Below are 23138 nucleotides of genomic sequence, written 5' to 3' on the forward strand. Positions count from 1 at the left end.
AACCTTTTCTGTGGCTTTTGAATTCTGCATGTTTTTAAATGGGATGAGACATTTTAACTTGGTAAGATTCTGATTTTTTTTTTCCATGTTCACCTTGGCTTCCCCTATTCCTCACCATACTCTGTCATATAACTCATCAGCAGGACTCTGACTTTTTGAAGTATCTCGTCTGTTAATGTGGTTTTACACACATCAGTACAGTAGGTGGCAGCATCGAGCTTTCAGGTTGATTTAATGACCAGATGTAGTGGACGAAGAAGAAGAGGCGGCTGCTCCTTCCGTGCGAGACGAGTCAAGGCTCCCCTTCTTTTTCCTGCCTTCATTTCATCTACGTTTCATTCAAGAGTCTGTGTTTGACATCCGTGTAAGTTTTATGGACAGTGAGGCAGCTGCTTTCCGGGAATATTTGTGGAGAATATGTATTGGTTGTCGGTGATGAGCTAATGCTAAAGCTAAAGGCCTTTCTTGCAGTGAAGCTAACGTTAGCTTAGCTTCCCATCATGGCGTTTCTGGTTTGGACGGCAGCGGCGTTCACATTGGTAACCAAACCATCCACAACGCTGTCAGCTGCGTTCGCATTGTGCTCTATGGCATGCCCACTCCGGATTGTGTACCTTCCGTTGAAGGTAAATTAGGCGGGAGCAGACGCCAGCGCTATAAATTAGCTTAGCTTTGGTGGCGCAGTTGTGAAATGGTTCCGCCTTGTGTGTGGGGGTGATATGGGTGGGACGCTTCTCACGCATGTCAGTGGCGTGATTGTCCACATCATTTGTGACTGGGACTTTCGTTTTCCTCCAGTGGTTTTTTCTGCCATTCTAGTTGGATCGTAGTGGTGCTACTTCACTTTTGAGTGAACAAATCCACATGGGAGATTAATTCAAGCTCTTATTTGCACCTCCGGCTCTTCTAATCCTATTTGAAGTAATTTTTGCGATCGTTTACTGACTTGTTCTTGTGGCTCTGAAGAATTGTGAGTATTTTTTTAGGTATATGATAACATCAGTAATATTGCTTTGTTATTGCATTTGGTCGTTGAGTGTGTAAAGTATTAGCTTCGTCTGTTATTTGAGACAACTGATATGTGGTTGCTCGCTGTCGATCATTGATGAACTTTATTTAGGTTAAAGGTTTCTTTTTTTATTGGTGCCATGGAGTCCAATCTGGGAAAAGGTTGAAAATAATCTTATGGAAAAGGGGACTCACAGGGTAACTGGATGCCCATCTCTGGAAAGAACAAACTGCGCCTGGGATGTGATCTGTCTACACAATCTACAAGTGTTATTGGTGTCATGACGGGAACACCTTGAAACTGTTGTGGTGGAGAATCTTGATATATGTTTTCATTCTCTACTCGTCACAAAGCAGTGTGTCGTGACAGAAGGGCTGTCTGATCCTGCTTTACCAGTGTCCATGGGATTTTTGTGCTCCAACCCACCTGTGCATAAGCTATGCAGGCAAACTGCTGCTTCAAGTTCTAACAGGAGGAACAAAGTTTTTTTTTTTTTTTTTTTTTTTTTTTTTTTTTTTTAATTCCCCCAATAGCCACCTGTATGACTTTGGACGGCAAAAGGACATTCTGTAATTCTCTCGGAATATTAGAAGACTGTACTTTGCACATATTTGATTGTCCTGGTGGTTTCTGGGTGACAAATCTACTTCAGTAGAATTCATGGCTGAATTTTGTGGTACGATATTCCCAGTAATTGATCACTTATGCTGTCATGATAGCTCAATTCTGGCCCTTTCAGTGGCACCTTAACTTCACTGCTTTTCTGAACACAAAACCTTGGTCATAAACGTCAAAGTTGAAGGTTTTTTCTTTCTTTTGTACCTTCAGTGATGGGTGTGCTGTGACGGCTCCTTTTGAATTGCAGTGGAATATGTGGTTTGCTTTATTTTGGTCAGAGTGCGGTTTGACCGTAGTGTGTTGTTGCTTCACTACAACATTGTTGTTGATTGCAAATTAAAGTCTTTGCGTTACATTTTGAGTGTTTTCGGATTTTAAAAGTGGTTGTGATTTGACCTGTCGTGATGCATACTTGGTGTTATGTGAAGATGCTAAAGTGACCCACATTTTTTAAGGAGTAAGTGCTGACCTCGGTTGTCGTTGTGTGGCGAATGTTGTGGACCAGTTCTGATGTGGTGTCCCTGCTATTGAGGCCAAATGGCGCTGCTTTGAAACTGACGCACAGCTACAGATGCCCTGTTGGCAATAACGTCATTTTATACCCTTCTGTCTACAGGTGCTGTTGTTTGTGCTTCAGCATGGCCGTCGTCATCCGTTTACAGGGGCTGAGAGTCACTGCGGGTTCTGAGGATATCCGCAAGTTCTTCACTGGCCTCAAAATTCCGGATGGAGGGGTGCATATAATTGGTGGGGAGAAAGAGGAAGCTTTTATTATTTTTGCTTCGGACGAGGATGCAAGAAGAGCCATGGCTCGGTCGGGGGGTCTCATCCGAGGTTCGCCCGTTTTCCTCCTGCTCAGCAGTAAAGCGGAGATGCAGAGTGTGCTTGAAAGAAGTACACACAACTTTGACATGAATTACCAGAGACAACATGAAGATGAAGATGACGACGAGTACATTGAAAGATCCGAAAATCCAGACATGGGCATGAGACCCGGCAGCAATCTGGGTTATACCCCATCTCCCCAGGACCACATGGCTTCAAACAATGAGGATGGTTCGTGTTTGTTTCTCAAAGGACTGCCTTTCTCAGTGACTGAGAAGGAAGTCTGTGACTTTTTCGGTGGTTTGTATGTAGATGATGTGGTCTTGTTGAAACGTAAAAATGGCTTAAAAAGTGGGACAGGGCTTGTTAAGTTTGCAACAAGAGGGGATGCATTGGAAGGGTTAAAGAGGGATAAGGAGTACATGGGGTCAAGATATATTGAGATTTCCCCAACCACCGTCCGCGACTGGTTTCGCCTTGTTGGTAGACTGCCATCAATGCTGAACATGAATCACGAGTTTGACAGGGGGAGATCACCTGTTTTCACTCAGAGAAACTCACAAGAGCGCGTGAGATCTCGATCACCTGTTGGACAGAGGTATGCTGCTCCCGCTGATGAGGAGTTTTGTGTTCATTTGGACAATTTGTCTTACACGGTGGATAAACAGCAGATCAAACAGCTCTTTCCTCAGGCAATGCTTAAAGATGACCAGATCCTGCACCTGTATAACGATGATGGAAGAAGAACGAGATCTGCGTTCGTACTGTTCAAGAACCGGCGTGACTACTGTGATGCTTTAACTTTGGAGGAAGTAGAGTTTCTCCATCGATTTGTTTGTATTCGTCCAATCTCAAGAGAAAAGATGATCGCCCTTTTGGGAAGTCAGCATATGACTTTCCGACCATCTGGAAACTCTGAGAGGACTCGGGAGAGGGCTTCATCTCATCCTGGTGATCATTCTGACTCTGACGTCTGTGTGTTTGTGCGAAATCTGCCTTTTGATGTGCGAAAAGTGGAAATCTTGGACTTCTTTCATGGGTTTAACATCAGAGAAGACCAGGTATGCGTGTTGCATGACCGTAAAGGCACTGGGATTGGAAAAGCATTGGTCCTCTTTGGGTCTGAGGCCGAGGCGATGCGGGCGCTCTCTCTGAACGGACAACGATTTCTGGGATCGGAAGTGATACTGAAGAGCATCTCACGCTCGCAGATGCAGCAGCTGATCACTGAGCCGCTGGAGGAGCCAGACTGGTTGCCACAAGATGAGCGGTTTCCTGGCCAAGGCAGTGAGCCATTTTTTCATGATGGGGACTCACGGTATCCGGGGGAAAGAATTCCCCCTGACGACCACATGCTCATGAGGAATGTGCAAGGCCAGGGTCATGGGAGCTTTGGGTATGAACCTCGTGCGGTACGCTCCGGTTCACCAAATGATGGCGGTAACCGATTTCGCCGCGGCATTGACTCCTCAGGGCGTCATGTTGATGTGCCCACCTGCGTGCAGTTGGTTAACTTGCCATTACAAATCCAACCCCATGAAATCTATGATTTTTGCTACGGGTATAGCGTTGTTCCCGGCACTGTGTCGCTGCAGTACGAACCCACAGGGAGACCGACAGGTAATGCAACTTTGCTATTTGAGTCTCGGCAGGAGGCCTTGACAGCCATCAACGAGCTGAGTGGACGACCAATCGGTCCAAGAAAAATACAACTAATGCTTGTGTGAAAATTAAATGACTTTCTCTCGGAGCCAGTATGCCATTGCAGTATATTTCAGATGTATACACAATGTTAAAACAATGATTCAGGATCATCAGTCATCCTGTTTTTGTTTACAATAGACTTGCTTTCTGATTTTTTTTTTCTTTGATTACAGTGAGTTCTGTGGGGTTTCTTGAAATTCATTTTTACTTTGGTTTGCGAATGTTCTGGCTTTGATGTCATTTTTTTGCTAATCTCAACATGTAACAGTTTGACATGAGTAATTTTACATTCTGTTCTATAAAGATAAATTGTCTTTTGATCAATAAAAATCATTTCAGAAGTATTTTTTATAAAATATTGTCTGTTCTTATTCATGTGGAATAAAAAGTGATGTCTATCAAGTTGATTTTTATGCTGGGATATATATATAAAAAAAAGGTCAAATATTTGAAAATGAGGAAGATGCTTGTACATAAGCAGCCTGTTTTCCATATCGTCTAACATTCCTTGCCAATAATTTTCAATTAATCCCAGTGTGTTAATATTAAGTGGTAAGCACCTATCACACCAACAGATCCTTTTCAGGTGTTTTGGAAAAGGAGCAAATTTTGTTTTGTTTTTTTTTATATTGCATATATGAGCTACAGACTGGTGCAAGCATCGATTTCTAAAACACATTTAAATTGAATTTTGGGTCCCTCTGCTAGTAGCACCTTACAGAGCAGTTGTACTGTGATGCACACGACGAAACAGCTGCTAAAAGACTGGACAGTTTATTGCTTGCACATGTAAGTGGTATATAATAGTTTTATGAGTTTTAAGTGGCAGTCAAAAAAAAAGACTTCAATTAAACCTTAGTGTTTTTTTCTTTTTTTAGTTTGTTATGGCAATGAATTTCTTGTAAAGGGCAGCATGTTTCCTAAAAATTTAAAATTCATAAAACAAGATGGACTGATGTAGTAACGTCAAGGTCAATGTAAAAGTTCCATCAATGTATATAAAAAGGGCGGCGCTTGAGGTTTTTATTTCTATATTTAAATTAGATTTTAAATCAGGAGTTATTTGTAATATGAACACAATTGTAATTGATGATCTAAACTTTTTCTTCTTCATCTTAGTAGGTAATATGTTTATTCTTTTCAGTAAAATTCAGCTTTATTTCTACATGTCCGTATTGTTTTATTCATTTCACTCTTCCAAGAACTGTTCTTTGAATATTTACTTGTACACAACAGTTGTTTTTTTTTTTCAGTATAAAAATACTTGAGTGTACTTCTTTCAATGAAACAAACTATCTTATTAGATAACACATTTTTAAAGCTTTTTAAACTGTGGATCAAGCTCTCCAGTCCATCACATTGCAAACATCCAGAGAGAGAGAGAGAAAACCACACACACATTTCCCTCAAGGGGCAATTTAGGGTCCCCACTAAACTTCACGTGCATGGTTTTCAACTTTACGAGGAAACTGGAGGACCAAGAGGAAACTGACACTCACGGAGAAAATGCAAACTCCACAAAGAAAGACGCAGCCAATATTTGAACCCATAGCATCTCAGTGTGAGGTAGGAGTGCCAACCACTGCTCCACTGTGCAGCTTTCACTTGATAACATTAAATTTTAGCTACTCAATAAAGGTATTGATCCTATATATATCATCTATTTATCCTATATACTATATTTGGACTATATTAGATTTTGTGTTCCCCAGGTCACTACCGTGAGTCCCTGTGCATGACATGACCCTTGACCCCATCAGATCCTGGAGCAGTATTGCGGCTGCTCACTGCATTAGAGACATGGGATTGGTCAATCTAGGAAAATGAATTCAACCAAAGGGTTTATTTAGGAAAGTATGGTTAATTTTGGATATTTATAGTTTTAATATATGAAATTATATTTACACTTCCATAAACTAATTTCCAAAGTCATTTCAGTTTCCAAAGTTATCTTTTTTTTTTGCACATGCAGACCAGCTCTAGTTGAAGTTTGCCCCTAATCTGAAGCTGATGAGGTGGAAATAATCAAAAACTTAATTTAAAGCAATTCATTGAGCTCTATCTGTTTATCCTCCAGCTTTTCTAAATCATTAAGCAATCCTAAATCAACTTTGTTGTACTTTTATCAGAGTTTCATGTGGTTTTTTCCCCCCTCAGTGGTTTTAGTTGATGCTGGGAGTCAGTTTTTTTTTTCATCCTTTACTTTGACGGAGCAGGTGACGGTCCGCTGCTGGCTTCTGTTCACTCTGAGCTCTTTAAGCATCTCACATCCCTGAGAAGAGGCGAGCAGGGGCGAGGAGGCACCAAAACACCAAGCTGCCAAACCGTACAGGTGAAAATTCATACACAGCGATTCACATCTGTTGATTTATTTTGAACTGTTACCGTCTTCTGTCATCATCTACTAGCTAGTGTTCGTGTCTAGTTTAGCTGCTAGCTAACAACGCTCTCGCGGAGTTCAAACTTTTTCCACCAACTGCCGATAATTTATCCACTCTTTAACCTGCCGGACTCGTGTTGCGAGGAGAGATTGTGTATTTTGTGGTGGAGACCCGACAAAAGTGGGAGAAGTGACCGATAAAATTTGAACTAAATCGACAACTAGCCGCATATCGTTACTCAGATATCTGCCGTCGGGGGGAAAAAAAAAATCAGTGACACTCATCTTCATTAAACTCGTTTTGTTCCGTTTCAGGATGGTTCACAAACCACCCTCGTACCCGTAACCGTATTTGTCAGTTTTCCCACTTTTTGCTCAAAGTAAATAAAGTTTAGCTTAAGTTTTTAGCTCTAGCTTCTGAATTTGCATGTTAAAAAGTACAGTTAGCCTACAGTTGCACGGAATTCCAGCCACACAGTCTGCACTGCTGATTCTCAAATCATGTGAAAGTATTTAAAAAGTGTTATTTCTACACCAATGGCATGCACACTCACAAGTTTCAAACAGTCTGATGAATAACTACCTACTACAACTAACCTACAACAATTGTTCATTCAAAAAGTAAATGCTCACAATTTAAGAGGTTATGGAAAATATAAACAGCCTCGTGCCAAAAATAATCGTAGACGCTTTTGTGTGTCTGTATGTGGAGTGAAACTTTGGAACAATTTGAAAACCCAGCACAAGCAATGCCAAAATATTCACAGATTCAAATTATTATATAAAAATGTGGTCTGGTCACACTATAAAGAAAGTGGTTCTTAATTTTTTATCAGTATTTTGTTGTACTTGTGTTATTGTGTGCTTGTTTCCTTACTTTTGTTGGTACTGTTGTTCATTGTTATTGCTGTATTCTGTCCATCACCCTTACTGGAACAGTTCTACTTTACCTTTGTTGGTATTTAATTTCTTAACATTGTTGGTATGTAGCCGTTGCTGCAATGTATTTGTTGCCCATGGTAACAAAAATATTCTAATACTTCTGTCACACGCTTGCCAAATATTTATCTGTATTTGTATTTTCTGTTGTTTTGGGGTTGTAATATTATAGAAATGAACAGGAAGTGACTTTGAAATTTTGTCAATAATTTATGTAATGGGGATGGGATTAAATAAGTTCGCTTCTTCCCACTCCCTTTCAGGCACTTTATTCGGGATATGTAAGCACATGTATTACCTGTCCAGTTACGGTCGTGTAAATGATACCTGCGTTGAAATCATGTTGTTGTTACATCTTTGCCTGAAATAAACTATTAACTAACTAACTAACTAACTAGGATACTGTAAATATAAGATTCTGCAGTTCTGATTTTTTATTTTTGCCAAGCTAAAATTATGACGAATAAAACAGGATGAGTGTGTTTCATGTAATGTTTGGTTTATTCTAAACATGTAGACACACCTGTATTTGTTTAGTGCTTATTTTAAGTCCATCTATCCTTTATCCTGTGCAGTGATGATCCTATGAGCAGGATACACCCTGAACAGGTCGCCAGTCCATCTCAGACAACCCCACACACACTCACACTGAGGGGCGATTTAGGGTCGTCAAGTTAACCTCACATGCATGTTTTTAGATTGTGGGAGGAAACCCATGCACACACTGGGAGAACATGCAAACTCCACAAAGAAGGGCCCGGCCAGTATGTGATCTCAAGGCTTTTTCACTGTGTTTAGCACTTCTCCACCGTGCGGCCTTCTACAACAAATAATGTCTCTGGAATCAATCGATGTTGACTCTTTTGTCTGTGTACTCATGTGAAATCTGAAGGCTTGCAATATTCGAACTTTGCTGATGCTAGAATGGAGGTGTCAAAGAGAAGAATCTTCCAGAAACACCTGGAGCCGGCGAGACCTCTTCGTCGCTGCTTCCATATTGAAACTGGTGAGTAGCTAACGTCCACATTCAGGGGTGTCTGTTTCAAATCTGTTGTGCTGAGAAGATAATTGTGTGGTTTGATTCAGAGCCCGAGCTGGATGCAGATGAATGCACACAGGCTCAAGAGGTAAGAAATCCCAAAGAAGACGGTGTAGGCCTGCCACTAACTGACAGACAACCACTATCGGCAATTATATGAAGGATTTTTCGCTTATTCCGCTGTTGAATGCCGTATTTAAGTGAAGTGTTTTGTTTGCAGATAATAATGTGCAATGACCCACTGGAAACTGAAAAGGTTTGATGACTTTCTTGACTAAAGTGTCAATATAGTTTCACCTGTTAGATACTTCAGCTTGAACTGACTTGTATCCTGCTTTCATTACACAGATGACAAGTAATGTGTCTTCTTAAGCAGTTCATTTTGAAAGTAGAAAACATTCTAACTTTTTACTCAAAACCTTTGCTCTCAACAGGCTGCTGTTGAAATAAATCAGTTATATTTGAGCATCAACCTGGACCAACAGAAAAAAGGTGAGATTCCAAGTGTTTAAATGATGTGGAACAGTGATTATAACACAGACAATTTATTCTTACACTGACCCTTTTATAATATATTTTCACTTTCTTTTGTATTCACAAGTTTTGAACTTAAACCCACTCTGACGGTGCATCCCTAACTGACTCGGAATGTTTATTTCATAGACTGTACCAAACATCACAAGCTCATAAACCCATTCATAACTTAGATTCATTTTATATGGGTAGAATTGTCAAAGGATGAACAAGGTCTTCAGTCCTTTATTTTCCTGTGACCGCGTGAAGTTCTTCAATATGAGAAGCTCGTGATGCAAACACAGACCAGGCTGATGAGTTTGTCTGGACTTTGTTGGTCATACTGCAGTAATCCTGGGAGCTACTAGTGGTTAGTATGGGTACCTGACACTCTGTTTTCTACTTTCTGATAGTTTTTTTCTTGATATAATAGAGTGATAGTTTTAAGTATGCATGTCAAGTCCTGCCTGGTCTCAGTCCTGTGGAGAATTTAAAGAAGCAGCAGATTAATTTTTTTTTGTTTTTGTTTTTCTGATTTAAAGAAGCAATGAAGAAACAAAACAAACCTTCATTGTTAAGTGCAGAATAGAGGCTCTATGCTCCCAGGATGCATTTCAGTGTGTTTTCACCCTCCTTGGGTCTTGAAAGGTTGGGCAAGCTATTTTAAATCAAAGACTGCTTAACAAAACCAAAAGCCCTGCAGTGATAATGTACCAAGTAATAATGACAAAACGGACAATTGTGTAAAAATCACATTTCAGCTTCTGTACAGTTTAAAACCACAATATAATTTCAGTAAAACTTGTCATTAAATGTTTTTTTTTCCTTTTTTGCAGGTCAAATATCTTATTCAAGGGACTTCTTAATCAGTCTGGCAAGATGCCCAGAGGCCAAGAGGAAGCCGCACTTCTTGGCGGACCACTCTATACTGGCATCTATTATCGTGAGTCGGGTGTTTCAATTCACGTTTCTCGTTTCGTTTGCAATAACTGTTAAGACAGAACATTAATAACTGTAGCGTTTGGATATCTTTTTGTTTTTGTGCTGTCTTCACAGAGAGATGCAGGAGAACTCGGCTTTCACGATATATTAAAGAATATCGCAAGAGAACAAATGTGAGTTTCATGAGGATAAATTAAACTCACTTTAATGGCAACTTCACCTTTCATTGTTAAGGTTTTGCATTACACAGGTTAAGTCAAGTACACTAACAAATATATTAACATGTTCTGTCATTTTCTTTTTTCTCAAGGTGGCGGAAATGATTCCTTCAGCTTGAAATCATTGCATAGGTCTTATTCTCCTACTTAACGGTTGTTTTTCTTTGGTTGCCTTTTCTCTTTTATTTATTTTATTTGTGATGTTGGATTTTGCATGTCTTTTTAAGTGAGAGTGATTTTTGATTTTCAAAGCCTGTTTGATTTCACTAAAATGAAGGGGAAAAAAACCCAATAACCCCACGCCACTGCATGTAATTCTACCTCGGGTCAATTTGTTTACATGTGACTGGAAAGAAAGCAACATTTTGGAGCTGAAAGTGAATTTTGCTGAGGATCTGATTAAAATAAGCAGTGTTGTTGAACTTATGCTGCACAGGTTAGGCAATAAAAAGTACAGAAAAATCTTTGTGTCTGATTTGTACACTCATTACAAAAGTACAAGTGCAGTTTAATAAGTAGAGATATTAGTGATTTTATGTATGTTAAATCGTGTTGAAGCATTTTTAAGCAAGTGGACAACTTGTACTGGATCCCTGTAATACACGAATCAGTCAAGTCGATGCTGGATTGTAGCTTGTCATCCACCACTCTTATTAGTTCTGGATTATACATCATGTATAGTAACTCAAATGTATTTGTTGTTGACACCTGTTAATCTTTCGTCATTTAATTCGCTGCCATAATCCCCATAAATCCTTGTGGTGGATTGAATTATTGCAGCTCAACAATGTCATATTTAAACAAGCTCCACATTTGAAGGATACAGTGGTGGATTTTTTTTTTCTTGTTTTTTTTGAAGAGGAAAGCTTGACTTCCAGATGTTTGTGTTACATCAAATGCTGAAAGCTCCTGCCGCTACGTGACGCGAGTTGCGCAGGACGCCCGTGACGCGGCTGACGTCACAGCAGCGTGGGCCACGGCTCCACGTTACGGTGTCGACGTCACACGTGAAGCCCGATGAGAACCGAGAACAGAGGAGCACCGGCGGCGGACACGAGCCTTTCCCAGACATCTCTTCCAGCTTGTCGCCTTCGCGACTGTCCCGTCGGCTTTCACCGGAGGTAAAAAAAAAAAAAAAAAAAAAAAAAATGGAACTCGCTCTTTCTTTTCGTTCCGCCTCCTGGCGCGCGTAACATGAAGTGTCGCGTGCCGCCGTGAGATAAACTATCAACAGCGGGTGTTTTCAGTATGAAAAAGAAGTCCTTGTTATATCGCCGAAGACAAATGTACCCTATGTTTTCAGAAAGCTTGTAAAGACGCGCATGATAACATTGAGGTGCTGTTAGAATGAGCTTTTTTTTTCAAACTAGTTAATGAACATTGTTTGCTTGGATTCAGCTGTCATTGGTCAGGAAGATGGATCCAAAGGACAGCAAGCGGAGTGCGCCCTGCAGGTGAGCGCCAGTCTACATCGCTTACTTACAGCGTAGGTTCAGAAAAGTGTAGCTACTGTGAAATGAGGAAACTACTGGGTGTGACAGGATATCAGGACAGGACACTGACCTTTTTCTTTTTTTTTTTTTTCTTTTCCTGAGCGTAAGGACAAACATGTCCCCCCACCCCCACACCAGCATCAACCTTTTCACCAAAGGGACACAACATTTAGGTCATTATCTAAAGAACTGCCAAGCTGAGAGGCTGGTTATCATCTAACCAGTGATTTAGAAGTCACTAACAAAAACATCACAATCCACATGGAGGATTGACTTCCCGACTGTATATAAGTGTTACAACGTAAAAGTAGAGAGAATCCAGATCGAGAAAGTAATGACACTATACAGTAACATTGTTTAACTCTTCTACACTTTTGATGAAAAAACATCCATAAATGTTCCTTCTACTACCCCACTGCCATTTTATTCCACTTGTAACACAGGTGTTACCTATGCATTTAATCTGTTACACTTAAGCTGTGCTACATTTATGGGTGTATCATGGCCCAATTTTATGTTTCACCACACTTATTTCACAACTTCCTTAACAAAAGGGTTATAGTTCACACAACAAGCTTTGAAAGTGTTTTTTTTTTTTTTTTTTTTTTTTTAGCTTTGGTCAGCTTCCTCTTGTTTTTGAAAAACAGCATGGGATCATGTTTCAGGTGTTTTTAGTTCTTAACTCCACCCAGTATTTGTTTCCCACTGAACGTCTCTCTTAGTCTCAATATAGCCTCAATATATTTTCAGGTGGCCAAATAAATTCTTGTCAAACAAACTTGAATTTTCTAAGATTTCTCAAATTTGTTTTATCTGTATATTAGTCAAAAGGACCTGTTAAAAATATAATAGTAACATACTGGTTTGCATTGATATGACACACTTTTGAGTGTCAATCTTATATTAAACTGATTTTTAATTTACATAGAGGAACATCAGCTTTTCATTTTCCACATAACAATGTTTCAATTGCAGTTTTATTTAACTTGAACTGTCAGCAAAACGCTTATTAGAATATTAGAATATTTTCTCATTGTTGTTTTTGTATTCTTATTTAAGTGAAAGATCTGAATAATTCTTTCACCTCTGGTTTTAGCCGATAAACATCAGTCTTTGGATGATTAGCAAAAAAAAAAATCTACTTATGGAATCATTGTTGCAGCATTTTTGTTTTTGGAAAATATTGTATTAAGCGAGTCTAATTATCAGCTTGAAACTGACTCAACATCATCTTCTATTTTCCTGTCTTTTAGCCGAGTTGATGTACACAACCCACACCTGGATACACTGAAGGACGACATACTTTACCACTTCAGCCTCGGAACAAAAACCCACGACCTCCCCGCCATGTTCGGCGATGTCAAAGTAAATGATCTCCTTGTTGTTTGTGCAGAAATGCAGTCCTCATATTTCTGCGTCTTCAGTAAACATCTGTCTTTGTGTCATCGTCTGTAGTTTGTGTGTTGCGGGGGCAGCCCGTGGAGGATGAAAGCTTTCACCGAGTACATCGCTGCTGAGCTCGCCATGGAAGACCCCAAATCAGAGTATCCAAACATCTGTGCCGGGACAGACCGTTACGCCATGTACAAAGTTGGCCCTGTGCTCTCCGTTAGCGTATGTGCCAACACAGTACTTGTTTTAATCGGTCATAAGATCGATGATTGAACTTGTTGTGACATCTGTGTTTCTGCTTTTGCAGCATGGAATGGGAATCCCGTCGATTGCCATAATGCTACATGAGCTAATCAAGCTCTTGCATCACGCAGGTTGCACAAACGTTACCATCATTCGCATTGGGACGTCAGGGGGAATCGGTGAGGTTACTTAGCTATAAATCTGAGATGGTTTGGTTTGAATTGAAGCTCCTCTTTACGATCACGTCGTCTCACTTGCTGTACTTGGTGTGCAGGACTTGAGCCTGGCTCTGTCGTTGTTACGAAGCAGTCTGTGGACGCCACTTTCCTGCCCAAGTTCGAGCAGGTGATCCTGGGCAAGACGGTAGTGCGCAACACCGATCTGGATGAAACGCTGGCTGAGGAGTTGTTGGAATGCAGCAATGAGCTCAGCCAGTTTCACACAGTGGTTGGCAACACCATGTGTACCCTGGACTTCTATGAAGGTACATGTCGTCAGATATAAATATCAATTGTTGACGATCATTTTTAACGTGGCTTTTTGTTTGATTTTTCTGATGTGACCCTCAGGGCAGGCCCGCTTGGATGGCGCTTTCTGCTCCTACACCGAGAAAGATAAACAGGACTACCTCAATAAAGCCCGTGAAGCCGGAGTCTACAATATTGAAATGGAATCATCAGCCTTTGCTGCCATGTGTAAACTCAGTGGTTTGCGAGGTGAGAAGTGACAATATTATACCTGACAAAAGCTGTGCAGATACGTGAAGTTGCTGCTGCGTTTCTGACAATCCCCTCTTGCTTTGCATAGCCGCTGTGGTCTGTGTGACGTTACTGGATCGCCTGAAGGGGGATCAGCTGAGCAGCTCTCATGACGTTCTCCACAACTACCAGCAGCGGCCTCAGATCCTCGTTGGCTACTACATCAAAAAGCAGCTGAATCCCAAAGCAAAATGTTGCTGATCGCACTGGTCATCACATCAGCATCAGGCATTTTCTCTTCAAAACTATGAAATAGGAAATATCTGATGAACTGCTACATTCCTTATTATTCTTTGGTAGCCATAATTTTTTAATATTTCTGCAGTTGAGAACTTTTTTACAATTATACTCTGTTTTGTTGCTTTTCCAGTAGTTGACAGATTTCACAGGAAGGATAAATGAGCACATATTTCATTTTTGTTTTCTTTTGTATTCATCAATTTAACTAAGTGTTAAATGTGATGTAGCAGCCCATCATATTTCAGGTAATCTGTGTTTTGTGTAACACATGAGATTTCTTGAGTCTGAGTATTATGCAGGTGCTGCGACAAAGTTCTCGTTACTTCACTGAAATGGTTCTTGTTTCATTGATGATTGCAAATGACTGATTGAATTGTGTTTTGTTGGTCTGGTTTATTGTAGTTATTTATCTTATTTACATTTCAGAATGTAAACGGTATTGTTTTTAAGTTGGGTTTTGTCCTATTTCAACATTTTATTTAGAGAATAAAACTAACTTATTGAAACACATTAGGTTGAGAATGAATTGCACTACTTGAATAAAGATAATATATTAAGCTGCATGGTCTGTGATGCTGTTTTACATTCAGACTCATCAAAGAATTTTAATATGACTTTGGTGTGATTAGTTTTTATGTAAAAAGAACTGTGACTTCGCCTTATTTTATTGAGGAATTTGCTCCTTCAGACTACGGACCGACATGAGGATGAGGTGCTGTTGCGACTATGTGTGGCTTTCCCTCATGGTCTTCAGGCTCCTGGTTGTTTCATGAATGATTGCAAACAGGTTTTGTTCAATGTTGTGTTCAATTATTCAATCCTCCAAACAGTAGGTTTTGTTTTTTTCATAATGGGTTTTAACATTTAGTATCTCGATTCGCCTTTTAAAAGCTGATCCATCAATAGTGAAGATTCCAAGTCAAAGCAGACGTTTCCATCAGCCATTAAGATAATTGACTGTGTTCTGTGTCTGTCCCACTCTCCCGCTGTATGTTCAACCTCTTCCTGACTCATGTCAAAAATGTGCTGACCTCAGATCAGCTCCCGACCCGCAGCCTTCTTCCCACCACTGCTTTGGAGTGCTAAACGTCTGGCATCAGCAGGTCATCACACGTCTTTAAGCACTGTGCCAAAGAACTATTAGCTTTTGGGTGACAAATGAGATTTGAGAAGGTCATGGAGAAGCTTTGGCTTTTCTCACAATCACCTACACTGAATGGTTTAGCAAATATCTGACTGCAGCAGCGATTCGGCTCACCAGTTTTTCTGTAAAAACAAAATCAATACTTTGGATTGTTTTAGTCATTGTGGTTCAGTATGCTGCAGGATGATGCGCACAAATGGTAAGGCCGAACAGCCTGAGTCATTTCTCCTATTTCTAACATTTTGCTGGCTCATCCCCCACATGGGAAAATACTTTTAACGTTTTGTTTTATATCAGTGGTTTTTTGGATGAATTGAACTTTCTTACTTAAACATCTAAGCAAAACATTTTGGTCTCAAATTCCTCAGGCCATCATTTCAGGGCGGTGTGGATCCCCTCATGTATTGATACAGTAACTGTGAACTCGTGCATGTTGTGGATCAGGCCTCGACCCTCAGCAGGAACACTGACTGGGTGCTGCTGGGAACGGCCAAGCGCGTCACCGGACGGGGGGGGGGAGTGTCTTCCTGCGCGCTCCCGTGCGCGCCCACCTCCTCCTGTCTGCTATCCGCTCCTGCCCCGGTCTGTTCGCTGACTCAGTGCCTTAAGCAGCATCGCCGTCCACCAGGAGAGACTCCAGCATCCTCTGCGTAGAAAAAAAAACCCATCAGCCATGGCCAAAACAGCAAGCGGTAAGCATGTTCACACGGATGGACGGATGATGGATGGATGGATGGATGGATGGATGGATGGAGGACGGGTGGATGAATAGATGATCTTGAGACAGGTGCGTCTTCTCTCTATTGAGTCTGTGTCGGCCCAGCAGCCTCCAGCTTGCCGACTGGTGGCCTCCACATTTGTCAGATTTCCATCAAAAAATTACGGGATGATTGTGACTAAATCAAAAGAAATCTTTGATTCTGGGAGATTATTTTTTCCCCTGAATTTTGAGCTCATTGTCTCGGCCAATGTAAATCAAAAATCCCTGCAAGAATTCAGCATCATCCCTTTTTTTTTAAATTATCATCGTCATCTTAAGCGAACGTATTAATCCAAATATGTAGTTTTGTTTCATCGTGTGAGAGTGGATCGCGTGTTCATGCGGGCGGCCCTATAAATAGATTTATTTCCCACGCCGCACCTGCGGTTCATGCTACAGCGGCCCCAACATGCAGCATAATGCAGACGGACCCCACCCAAGATGCTGAGCTGCCACCATGGAGCCCACAGCGGAGCTGCGAGGGCTTCATCCCTCCGAATTTCACCTCGCTCTGCTTCAAATAAACCTGGTCCTGCTTGATTATTTATCCCTATAACGGTTTTTTTTATTGTCCTGATGAGGATGCTTTGATCGGATCAGCCACAAGGCTGCTCCCTTTATTCCTGCCTTTAGCTTCTGTCGTTCCTTTCTTGCCAAGGATGCACCAACGTAGCAGCGGGCTGTCGTTTATTTAGAACAAATTGGAAAGAAAAAATACTGTTATTCGAGAGCATGACTTTGCACAAATATATTAACGCTCATAAATAACTAGAAAAGAATTGTATTGCATTAGTCATCCTATTTGATGGACATTTATTGTTGTAGGCCAGACATTCAGCAGATTTGTTTTCATGGGTTTGTGTGCATATATATGTATATATCTGAAACACTTGCACCGGCTTAATAAAAGCAGCCCGTCTGATCATTTTGACATCGGTTCTGGCGATGTTAGTGAGAATTCTGGAGCGTATGGTGTGGTGTCACAGAGCAACAGACAGGTGTATAGCAGGGTGGGAGGCAGGCCAGCCCTGCAGCAAGGGGCTGCTTCACACACACTGGCCTTTGCAGCAGAGGGCCTCACAACACCAACAATCTGGAGTCCTCTCCCTGGAGAGGTGGCCACTTTGTCGAATCCAGGATAAGCATGAATAAAGTGAATAAGTGAATCCTGAGGATTCAAAAAGAAAAAAACAATAAAATTCAGATAAGATGATATCTTCAGCTCAATAGCTTACACAGATCTCACTCGTCTAATGCAGTCAGCCAGAGGGAATTACACAATAACACTTTATTCTTGATAGATATGTGATTTTTTTTTAACAACTGATATGTTTTGTTCCAACAGAAAGAGACTCAGGATTTCATCACACACAGAATACATTCCTTCAATGAATTATTAAGCATCACAGCACTCACATACACTTTCAGCAAATCATTATATTTATCTTATCTGATTGTTTACTCTTCTTAAATTGCAATTTTTTTTCAAGTTGGAAGCTTCACTGGTACATGCAGAACGATAAGAGGGTTTTGGTTGCAACATTATGCTCCTTTTGTGATGCTGTCAAGTCTGCAGGGGCTAACCTGACTGGTGCGATGTGTTTATGTTTCCCGCAGCATACAAAGAGAAGATGAAGGAGCTGTCTGTTCTCTCCCTCATCTGCTCCTGCTTCTATCCAGAGACACGCAAAAATCTCATCTCTGACTTTGAAGGTAACAGCTTTAAGATTCATTTTCACAAAATCCCTCCCATTCTCTGAAGTTTGACCAGAGACATGAACGATCATGAATACTTTTTGTTATTGAACATTAATCTCACTGCTAATGGGCTGATTTGCAGACATGGAGGTGAAGCCTATAAACAAGCGAGCCTCGGGACAGGCCTTTGAGGTGATTCTCAAGCCGCAGTCTCCAGTGTCAGACGTAGCTCACAACCTCCCCTCGCCTCCAAAGAGGGACATCTCCTTGGAAGACATTGAGAAAAAGCTGGAAGCTGCTGAAGAACGTAGGAAGGTGAGTATTGAATGGATTTGAGTGTTGATAATGCTGAAGCTTTTTTTTTTTTTTTTTTTTTTTCCGGAGATTTTAAACCTTTCAAATTTTCATAAACAGTACCAAGAGTCCCAGGTGTTGAGGGCCTTGGCAGAGAAGCGAGAGCATGAGAGGGATGTGTTGCTAAAGGCCATGGAGGAGAACAGCAACTTCAGCAAGATGGCCGAGGAGAAGCTCCAGATCAAGATGGAGCAGATCAAGGAGAACCGTGACGCCCATCTGGCGGCCATGATTGAACGTCTACAGGAGAAGGTGAAAGCTTTGTTGACGCCCGAGCGGACAAATCATGGCTGCTTGGTGTGGCAGTGAAAACCGGGCACATAACTCACGCTCACTCTCTTGTGCTGTTTTTTTTTTAGGAGAAACATGCGGCTGAGGTACGCAGGAACAAAGAGCTGAGGGAAGAGGTGACGGCATGAGCCCCACAGAAGCCCTGATTTCCGTGGTACATTTGGTTCCTTCCATCCAGCCCCGTCCTCTTCTTTCCCCTGCCCTCACCGTCTTTCTGTAAACAGACACTCAAGCCTGGAGGCCAAGAGGTCCGCGCACCTCGCCATCACATCACGACACGCCCTGCCACCAGTACTCACTATTATCAGTATTATCAGTGGATACCAACATCAATAGCACCACTCACCTGAAGACATGAATGGATTTGTTGATTTAGGAGAAAACGTGGGAGTATGGCATTTAATTTGTAAATATTATTTCTGATTATCTGTCTATCTGTCTATCTGTCTATCTATCTATCTATCTATCTATCTATCTATCTATCTATCTATCTATCTATCTATCTATCTATCTATCTATCTGTCTATCTATCTATCTATCTATCTATTGATATGATGGAAGATGAAGTACATACAAACACAGTGCTGTACTTCACTGTATGATTTGAAACATTTTGTTTGTCACTGATTAATGTTTCAGTTATTGAAATTTGACTCGACAACCATTTTCTTGTGAAAGCCCTCTTGGTGTTGTGAGTTGGCCGTAGACAGACATTTGTTTCCTGATGATGATGATGACGATGATGATGATAATGATGACGATGATGATGATGATGATGATTGATGATGATGTCATGATGATGATGATGTTTCAGTGTCCTTTGTGTGACGAATGGCGGTTGGTGTACCTAGACTACAGAGTTCTGAAGATACTCCCACACTCGCACCTCTCTCACCTCTTCTCAACGCGCACGCTTGAAATCCTAACAATATGCCAAGCCCATAGGTTCCTAAATTGCCCACCTCCTCTGAAATGAGCTTGATAATGAACTTAACAGGTGCTTTACAATGATTATTAAGAATGTCTTTGCCCATTGGGAGCAACTGTTTCTACACGTGTAGATCCCCACTCACCCTGACAATTCCATTCATCCATGATTCCATCTTCAGCCAAATCAATAGCTCTGTTAAGAACACAGTATTCGGGGATGAATCCTACAAATTATTGAATGTTACAACCCCATACTGGTATCATGTATAGTGTCTTGGACAGTGGAATGTGCTGTTGCTCCCATCTCAATAGTGATAGTGTGACCATAATGTATGTCTGTGTGGGTGTGTGTGAATGCAGATTTACCTTGAGGCATCATTAGCGTCTTCTCTTTGTAGTGGATTCGATAGAGAATGGATGCGCGATGCTTTACATTCAGCACACTGAACTAGTCTCTTTTTAATATACAGTACCACTGATATCTGCCTGCATCCTCTGCTGCTTGTGTTTCTCCCTTCATATATTTCTCTGTGAAAGCTTTGCTGAATAAAGGTTTGGGGATCTGTGAACATGGCATGCACCATCTAATACTTGGGGAAGGGAAAATGTAAACTGCCAAATAAAAGAACCAGTTATCTACACCTCCTGATATTCACAGTCTCCATTCAGATTCTTTTTTTCATTAAGGTGTCAGTCTAATGTGAATATCTAATTTTTTAAGGATTTAAAACACATTTCAAAGGGTTCCTCAGATTATAGGCGACAATATGATAATCTGCCAGCAGGGGGCAGTGTCTTATTTATTTTGGACAGGAAACGCTCTTATGGCCCCACCTCTCACAAAATGTATCACAGAGTAATTTAAATTGATAAATCTAATCACAGAGCAACTTCCTTGGAATTTAAATCCTTACTTTTTTTTAAATAATTATTTTTAAAAGCTGGAAACAAGATAGGAAACTCAATTTATGGGATCTGAACCCTCAGGGAACAAATCACAAACAGCAGCCGCCCCACCTGGAGGATGGGATGTTACTAAGAAACATACAAGAAAACCGTGATTCCCTATGAAGCTGCACCTGAACCACACTGAGCAGCACTTCTGTGCTAATCAATGATTTACAGGTCCATCTGTCTCTGTGTTGTTCTTACTTTGTAACCGCTTTCCTCCTAAGTCCTCATCCTGTTCACACTATTGTCTCCGTTTCAGACCAACCCAAGCTGGTGAGGTCAGGGCAACATTGTAAAGGATTTCCTCTGGCTCTTAATGATTTCCTGGGTATTCATAAGGGCAACAATGCTCTGGGATTTGGTTACTTACCTGGCACACAGGGAAGGATTTGCTTTTCAGTCAATGGATCCTTATTAGATGATGATTAACCCTCGAGGGACTGGAGAAAAAAATGCACCTGAGGATTATAGAACATGTGTGGTATTTATTAAACTGAGGAAAGATGAGTTTTTGATAAAGCGCTTTCTTGTTTATTTTGGAAAAATCATACAAAGCCAAACATTCTGAGGAATTGAGTGACAAAATATAACAGAAAAACAGATAGCTTATGTTTGATACATTCAAACTCAATTTATTGGTACAAAAATATTACAAATAGATACAAGAACGCAAGTTTCCAACTCTCAAGTTAGTTTTCCCACCAAGGGTGCAATAATGTGCATATTCTTGTCCACAGTTTGGATGTCACTAAAAAGCAAACCAAATTATATAAATGTACATCATGTTAAATGCAGACGTTTTTGCTTAACAAATGCATAGGTTTCAGTAAAGGGTCCATGCAATCTGACCTCTAAATTTGTGCTTGCAGTAAATCTATTCATGGCTCCTTCATCATTTCATTATATCCATCCTCAACCTGGAGGAAGTGCAGGCTAACTAAATTAGTTTCTAGGGTTTTTTTTTTTTGTTCGTTTGTTTAAGAATAACATCACAAAACTCAATTATAATTCTTTTTTAGTTGAAGGCAAAGGACAAGCGGAATGACAATTACATCCTTCTCCAGCTTGTTCTTCCTATTTAAAAAACAAAAAGACAATCAGTTTGCCTTGTTCCCCTGCATTTTGTAGCTATAAAACATTCAGAGCAAGTTTCCCGTCGAGCACAGCTCAGCTGTTGCCTTCAGTCCAGTGCTTAGCTTCAAAAAGCCCCGATCTCCATGCCCCAGGGCCTGTAAGGCTTCGACAGGCTGGAGGAGGGACTCGCTGTGCTGACAGCCGTCGGAGAGACGAGAGGGAAGGCACCGAAGGAGAGCGGGAAAGCCGAGAGCGAGGAGAGGGTGGAGACGAGTGGCGGCGAAAGCTTGGATGTTGGCACAGGCAGACTGAGGGGCAGGGAGCTGCTGGGAGGCACCCTGAGGGACTCTGTGGGGGGCAAGACACCAAGTCTGGATGTCCCAGATGCCTCAGTGGAGGATGAGGATGAGGAGGAGGAGGAGGAGCAGGATGCTGAGGAAGAGGAGGAGGGCGGGCTGCTATTGTTTCGGGATGCAGGTGTCCTGCCCTGGTGGTGCTGCAGTAGGAGGGGATGGGGGAGATGGGCAGGGGCCGTCCCGTAGGCAGAGCCCCAGGCTAGGTGTTCCAGTCCAGTGTGCACTTCCCTCTGAGAGGCGTAGCTGCTGAGGTGGGACACTAAGCGCACGCAGAGCGAGTCTGTACTGTCCCGGCCCTCCACGATGCTCAGATAGCGAGCCGTCTCTGCCAGACACTCCCTGAAGCCCAGACTGCGGTAATCCTTAGCAAGAGCATGAGCCTCAAAGTAACCTGTTGATAAAAGAAAATGACAGTTTGACAAACAATTTCTAATGCATCCCAAAGTTCAAGCATGGGTTTATTCATATATTGTCCAAAACCAAGCCAAGCATTTCTCACCTTTTCCACCAGATGCATGGAGCATCTTTAAATGGTCCACTGTCATTTGTAAAATTTCAGCCTTTTCCAGCTTTGCTGAGCCCTGGAAAATAGCAAAATCAAATTATGAGTTAATATTTTATCAATTTCCATCACATCTATAAAGACTGCCCACAAAGAAAGACTGAGATGGTCAGTTATTTACCTGTTTTTCAAAAGCACTTGGCACCAATCTTCTCAGTTCTGACAGACTGTTATTGATCCGGTCACGTCTGCGTTTCTCAATGATCTGTTATGAATAAATCATGACAATTAGTCAAGGCATAGTGGTAGAAAATAGAAATTAATGTATCTGTGTGCAACTTGGCAGCAGAGATTTGAAGTCTACACACCCCCCTGCGCCTTTTTCTGGCCTGAACTTGTGTGGACGTGGAGGGTGACATCGATCCGTGAGAGTCAAGTTGACTAGAAGAGACAAATTAGACATTTTCACTAACAAAGACACTGGGTTTGCATTTTCTTTTAGGTCAATCAGCAAAGATAATACATTTAAAAGAAATTGAACAATCTAAATGCTTAAATGCTGAAACTTCTCTAAAAAAAACATATTACTTTAGGGAGAAAAAAATGTCAACAAACCCATTTTCGTCGCCACTGTCCTTCTCCACCTCCACATTGTCGTCCAGGTCGCTGTCCGATGAGCTGTAGTTGTGGCTCCTCTTCATTGTACTCGCAGTTCGGACGCGCTTCTTCCTCACAGAGCTCCGGAGGCGCACTGACAGCTCCGCG

General features: G+C 41.3%; 5 protein-coding genes across 7 annotated transcripts; 4 read left to right on the forward strand and 1 right to left on the reverse strand.

Moving 5' to 3' along the window:
- The first annotated feature begins 259 nt into the window (after nucleotides 1–259).
- On the forward strand, nucleotides 260–4500 carry rbm12bb (RNA binding motif protein 12Bb). Its single transcript, XM_030102522.1, has 2 exons — nucleotides 260–364; nucleotides 2244–4500. Exon 2 carries the CDS (start codon nucleotides 2266–2268, stop codon nucleotides 4177–4179), a length of 1914 nt encoding a protein of 637 aa, XP_029958382.1. The 5' UTR covers nucleotides 260–364; nucleotides 2244–2265; the 3' UTR covers nucleotides 4180–4500.
- Nucleotides 4501–6437: 1937 nt separating this feature from the next.
- On the forward strand, nucleotides 6438–10591 carry gra (granulito). Of its 3 annotated transcripts, none has more exons than XM_030102585.1 (8): nucleotides 6438–6488; nucleotides 8399–8481; nucleotides 8562–8602; nucleotides 8735–8770; nucleotides 8949–9006; nucleotides 9864–9970; nucleotides 10084–10142; nucleotides 10280–10591. In XM_030102585.1, exons 2-8 carry the CDS (start codon nucleotides 8400–8402, stop codon nucleotides 10290–10292), a joined length of 396 nt encoding a protein of 131 aa, XP_029958445.1. In that variant the 5' UTR covers nucleotides 6438–6488; nucleotide 8399; the 3' UTR covers nucleotides 10293–10591. The 3 variants fall into 3 exon arrangements, with proteins under 3 accessions (XP_029958445.1, XP_029958447.1, XP_029958446.1); XM_030102587.1 differs by having other exon boundaries at nucleotides 6442–6488; nucleotides 8368–8481; XM_030102586.1 differs by lacking the exon at nucleotides 6438–6488 and having other exon boundaries at nucleotides 7699–8481.
- Nucleotides 10592–11211: 620 nt separating this feature from the next.
- On the forward strand, nucleotides 11212–14868 carry upp1 (uridine phosphorylase 1). Its single transcript, XM_030102568.1, has 8 exons — nucleotides 11212–11308; nucleotides 11586–11641; nucleotides 12934–13045; nucleotides 13136–13294; nucleotides 13380–13494; nucleotides 13590–13799; nucleotides 13885–14031; nucleotides 14123–14868. Exons 2-8 carry the CDS (start codon nucleotides 11604–11606, stop codon nucleotides 14272–14274), a joined length of 933 nt encoding a protein of 310 aa, XP_029958428.1. The 5' UTR covers nucleotides 11212–11308; nucleotides 11586–11603; the 3' UTR covers nucleotides 14275–14868.
- Nucleotides 14869–15990: 1122 nt separating this feature from the next.
- On the forward strand, nucleotides 15991–18895 carry stmn2a (stathmin 2a). Its single transcript, XM_030102582.1, has 5 exons — nucleotides 15991–16149; nucleotides 17835–17930; nucleotides 18058–18230; nucleotides 18330–18521; nucleotides 18629–18895. The coding sequence occupies exons 1-5, from the start codon at nucleotides 16131–16133 to the stop codon at nucleotides 18686–18688; spliced, it is 540 nt and encodes a 179-aa protein (XP_029958442.1). The 5' UTR covers nucleotides 15991–16130; the 3' UTR covers nucleotides 18689–18895.
- Nucleotides 18896–21053: 2158 nt separating this feature from the next.
- On the reverse strand, nucleotides 21054–23138 carry LOC115396611 (hairy/enhancer-of-split related with YRPW motif protein 1-like). The gene is made up of 5 exons (XM_030102567.1): nucleotides 22989–23138; nucleotides 22742–22814; nucleotides 22555–22638; nucleotides 22371–22452; nucleotides 21054–22262 (listed from the first exon to the last, which is right to left on the reverse strand). Exons 1-5 carry the CDS (start codon nucleotides 23072–23074, stop codon nucleotides 21640–21642), a joined length of 948 nt encoding a protein of 315 aa, XP_029958427.1. The 5' UTR covers nucleotides 23075–23138; the 3' UTR covers nucleotides 21054–21639.

Source organism: Salarias fasciatus, chromosome 11 (genome assembly GCF_902148845.1).
Source record: "Salarias fasciatus chromosome 11, fSalaFa1.1, whole genome shotgun sequence".
Taxonomy (NCBI): Eukaryota; Metazoa; Chordata; class Actinopteri; order Blenniiformes; family Blenniidae; genus Salarias; species Salarias fasciatus.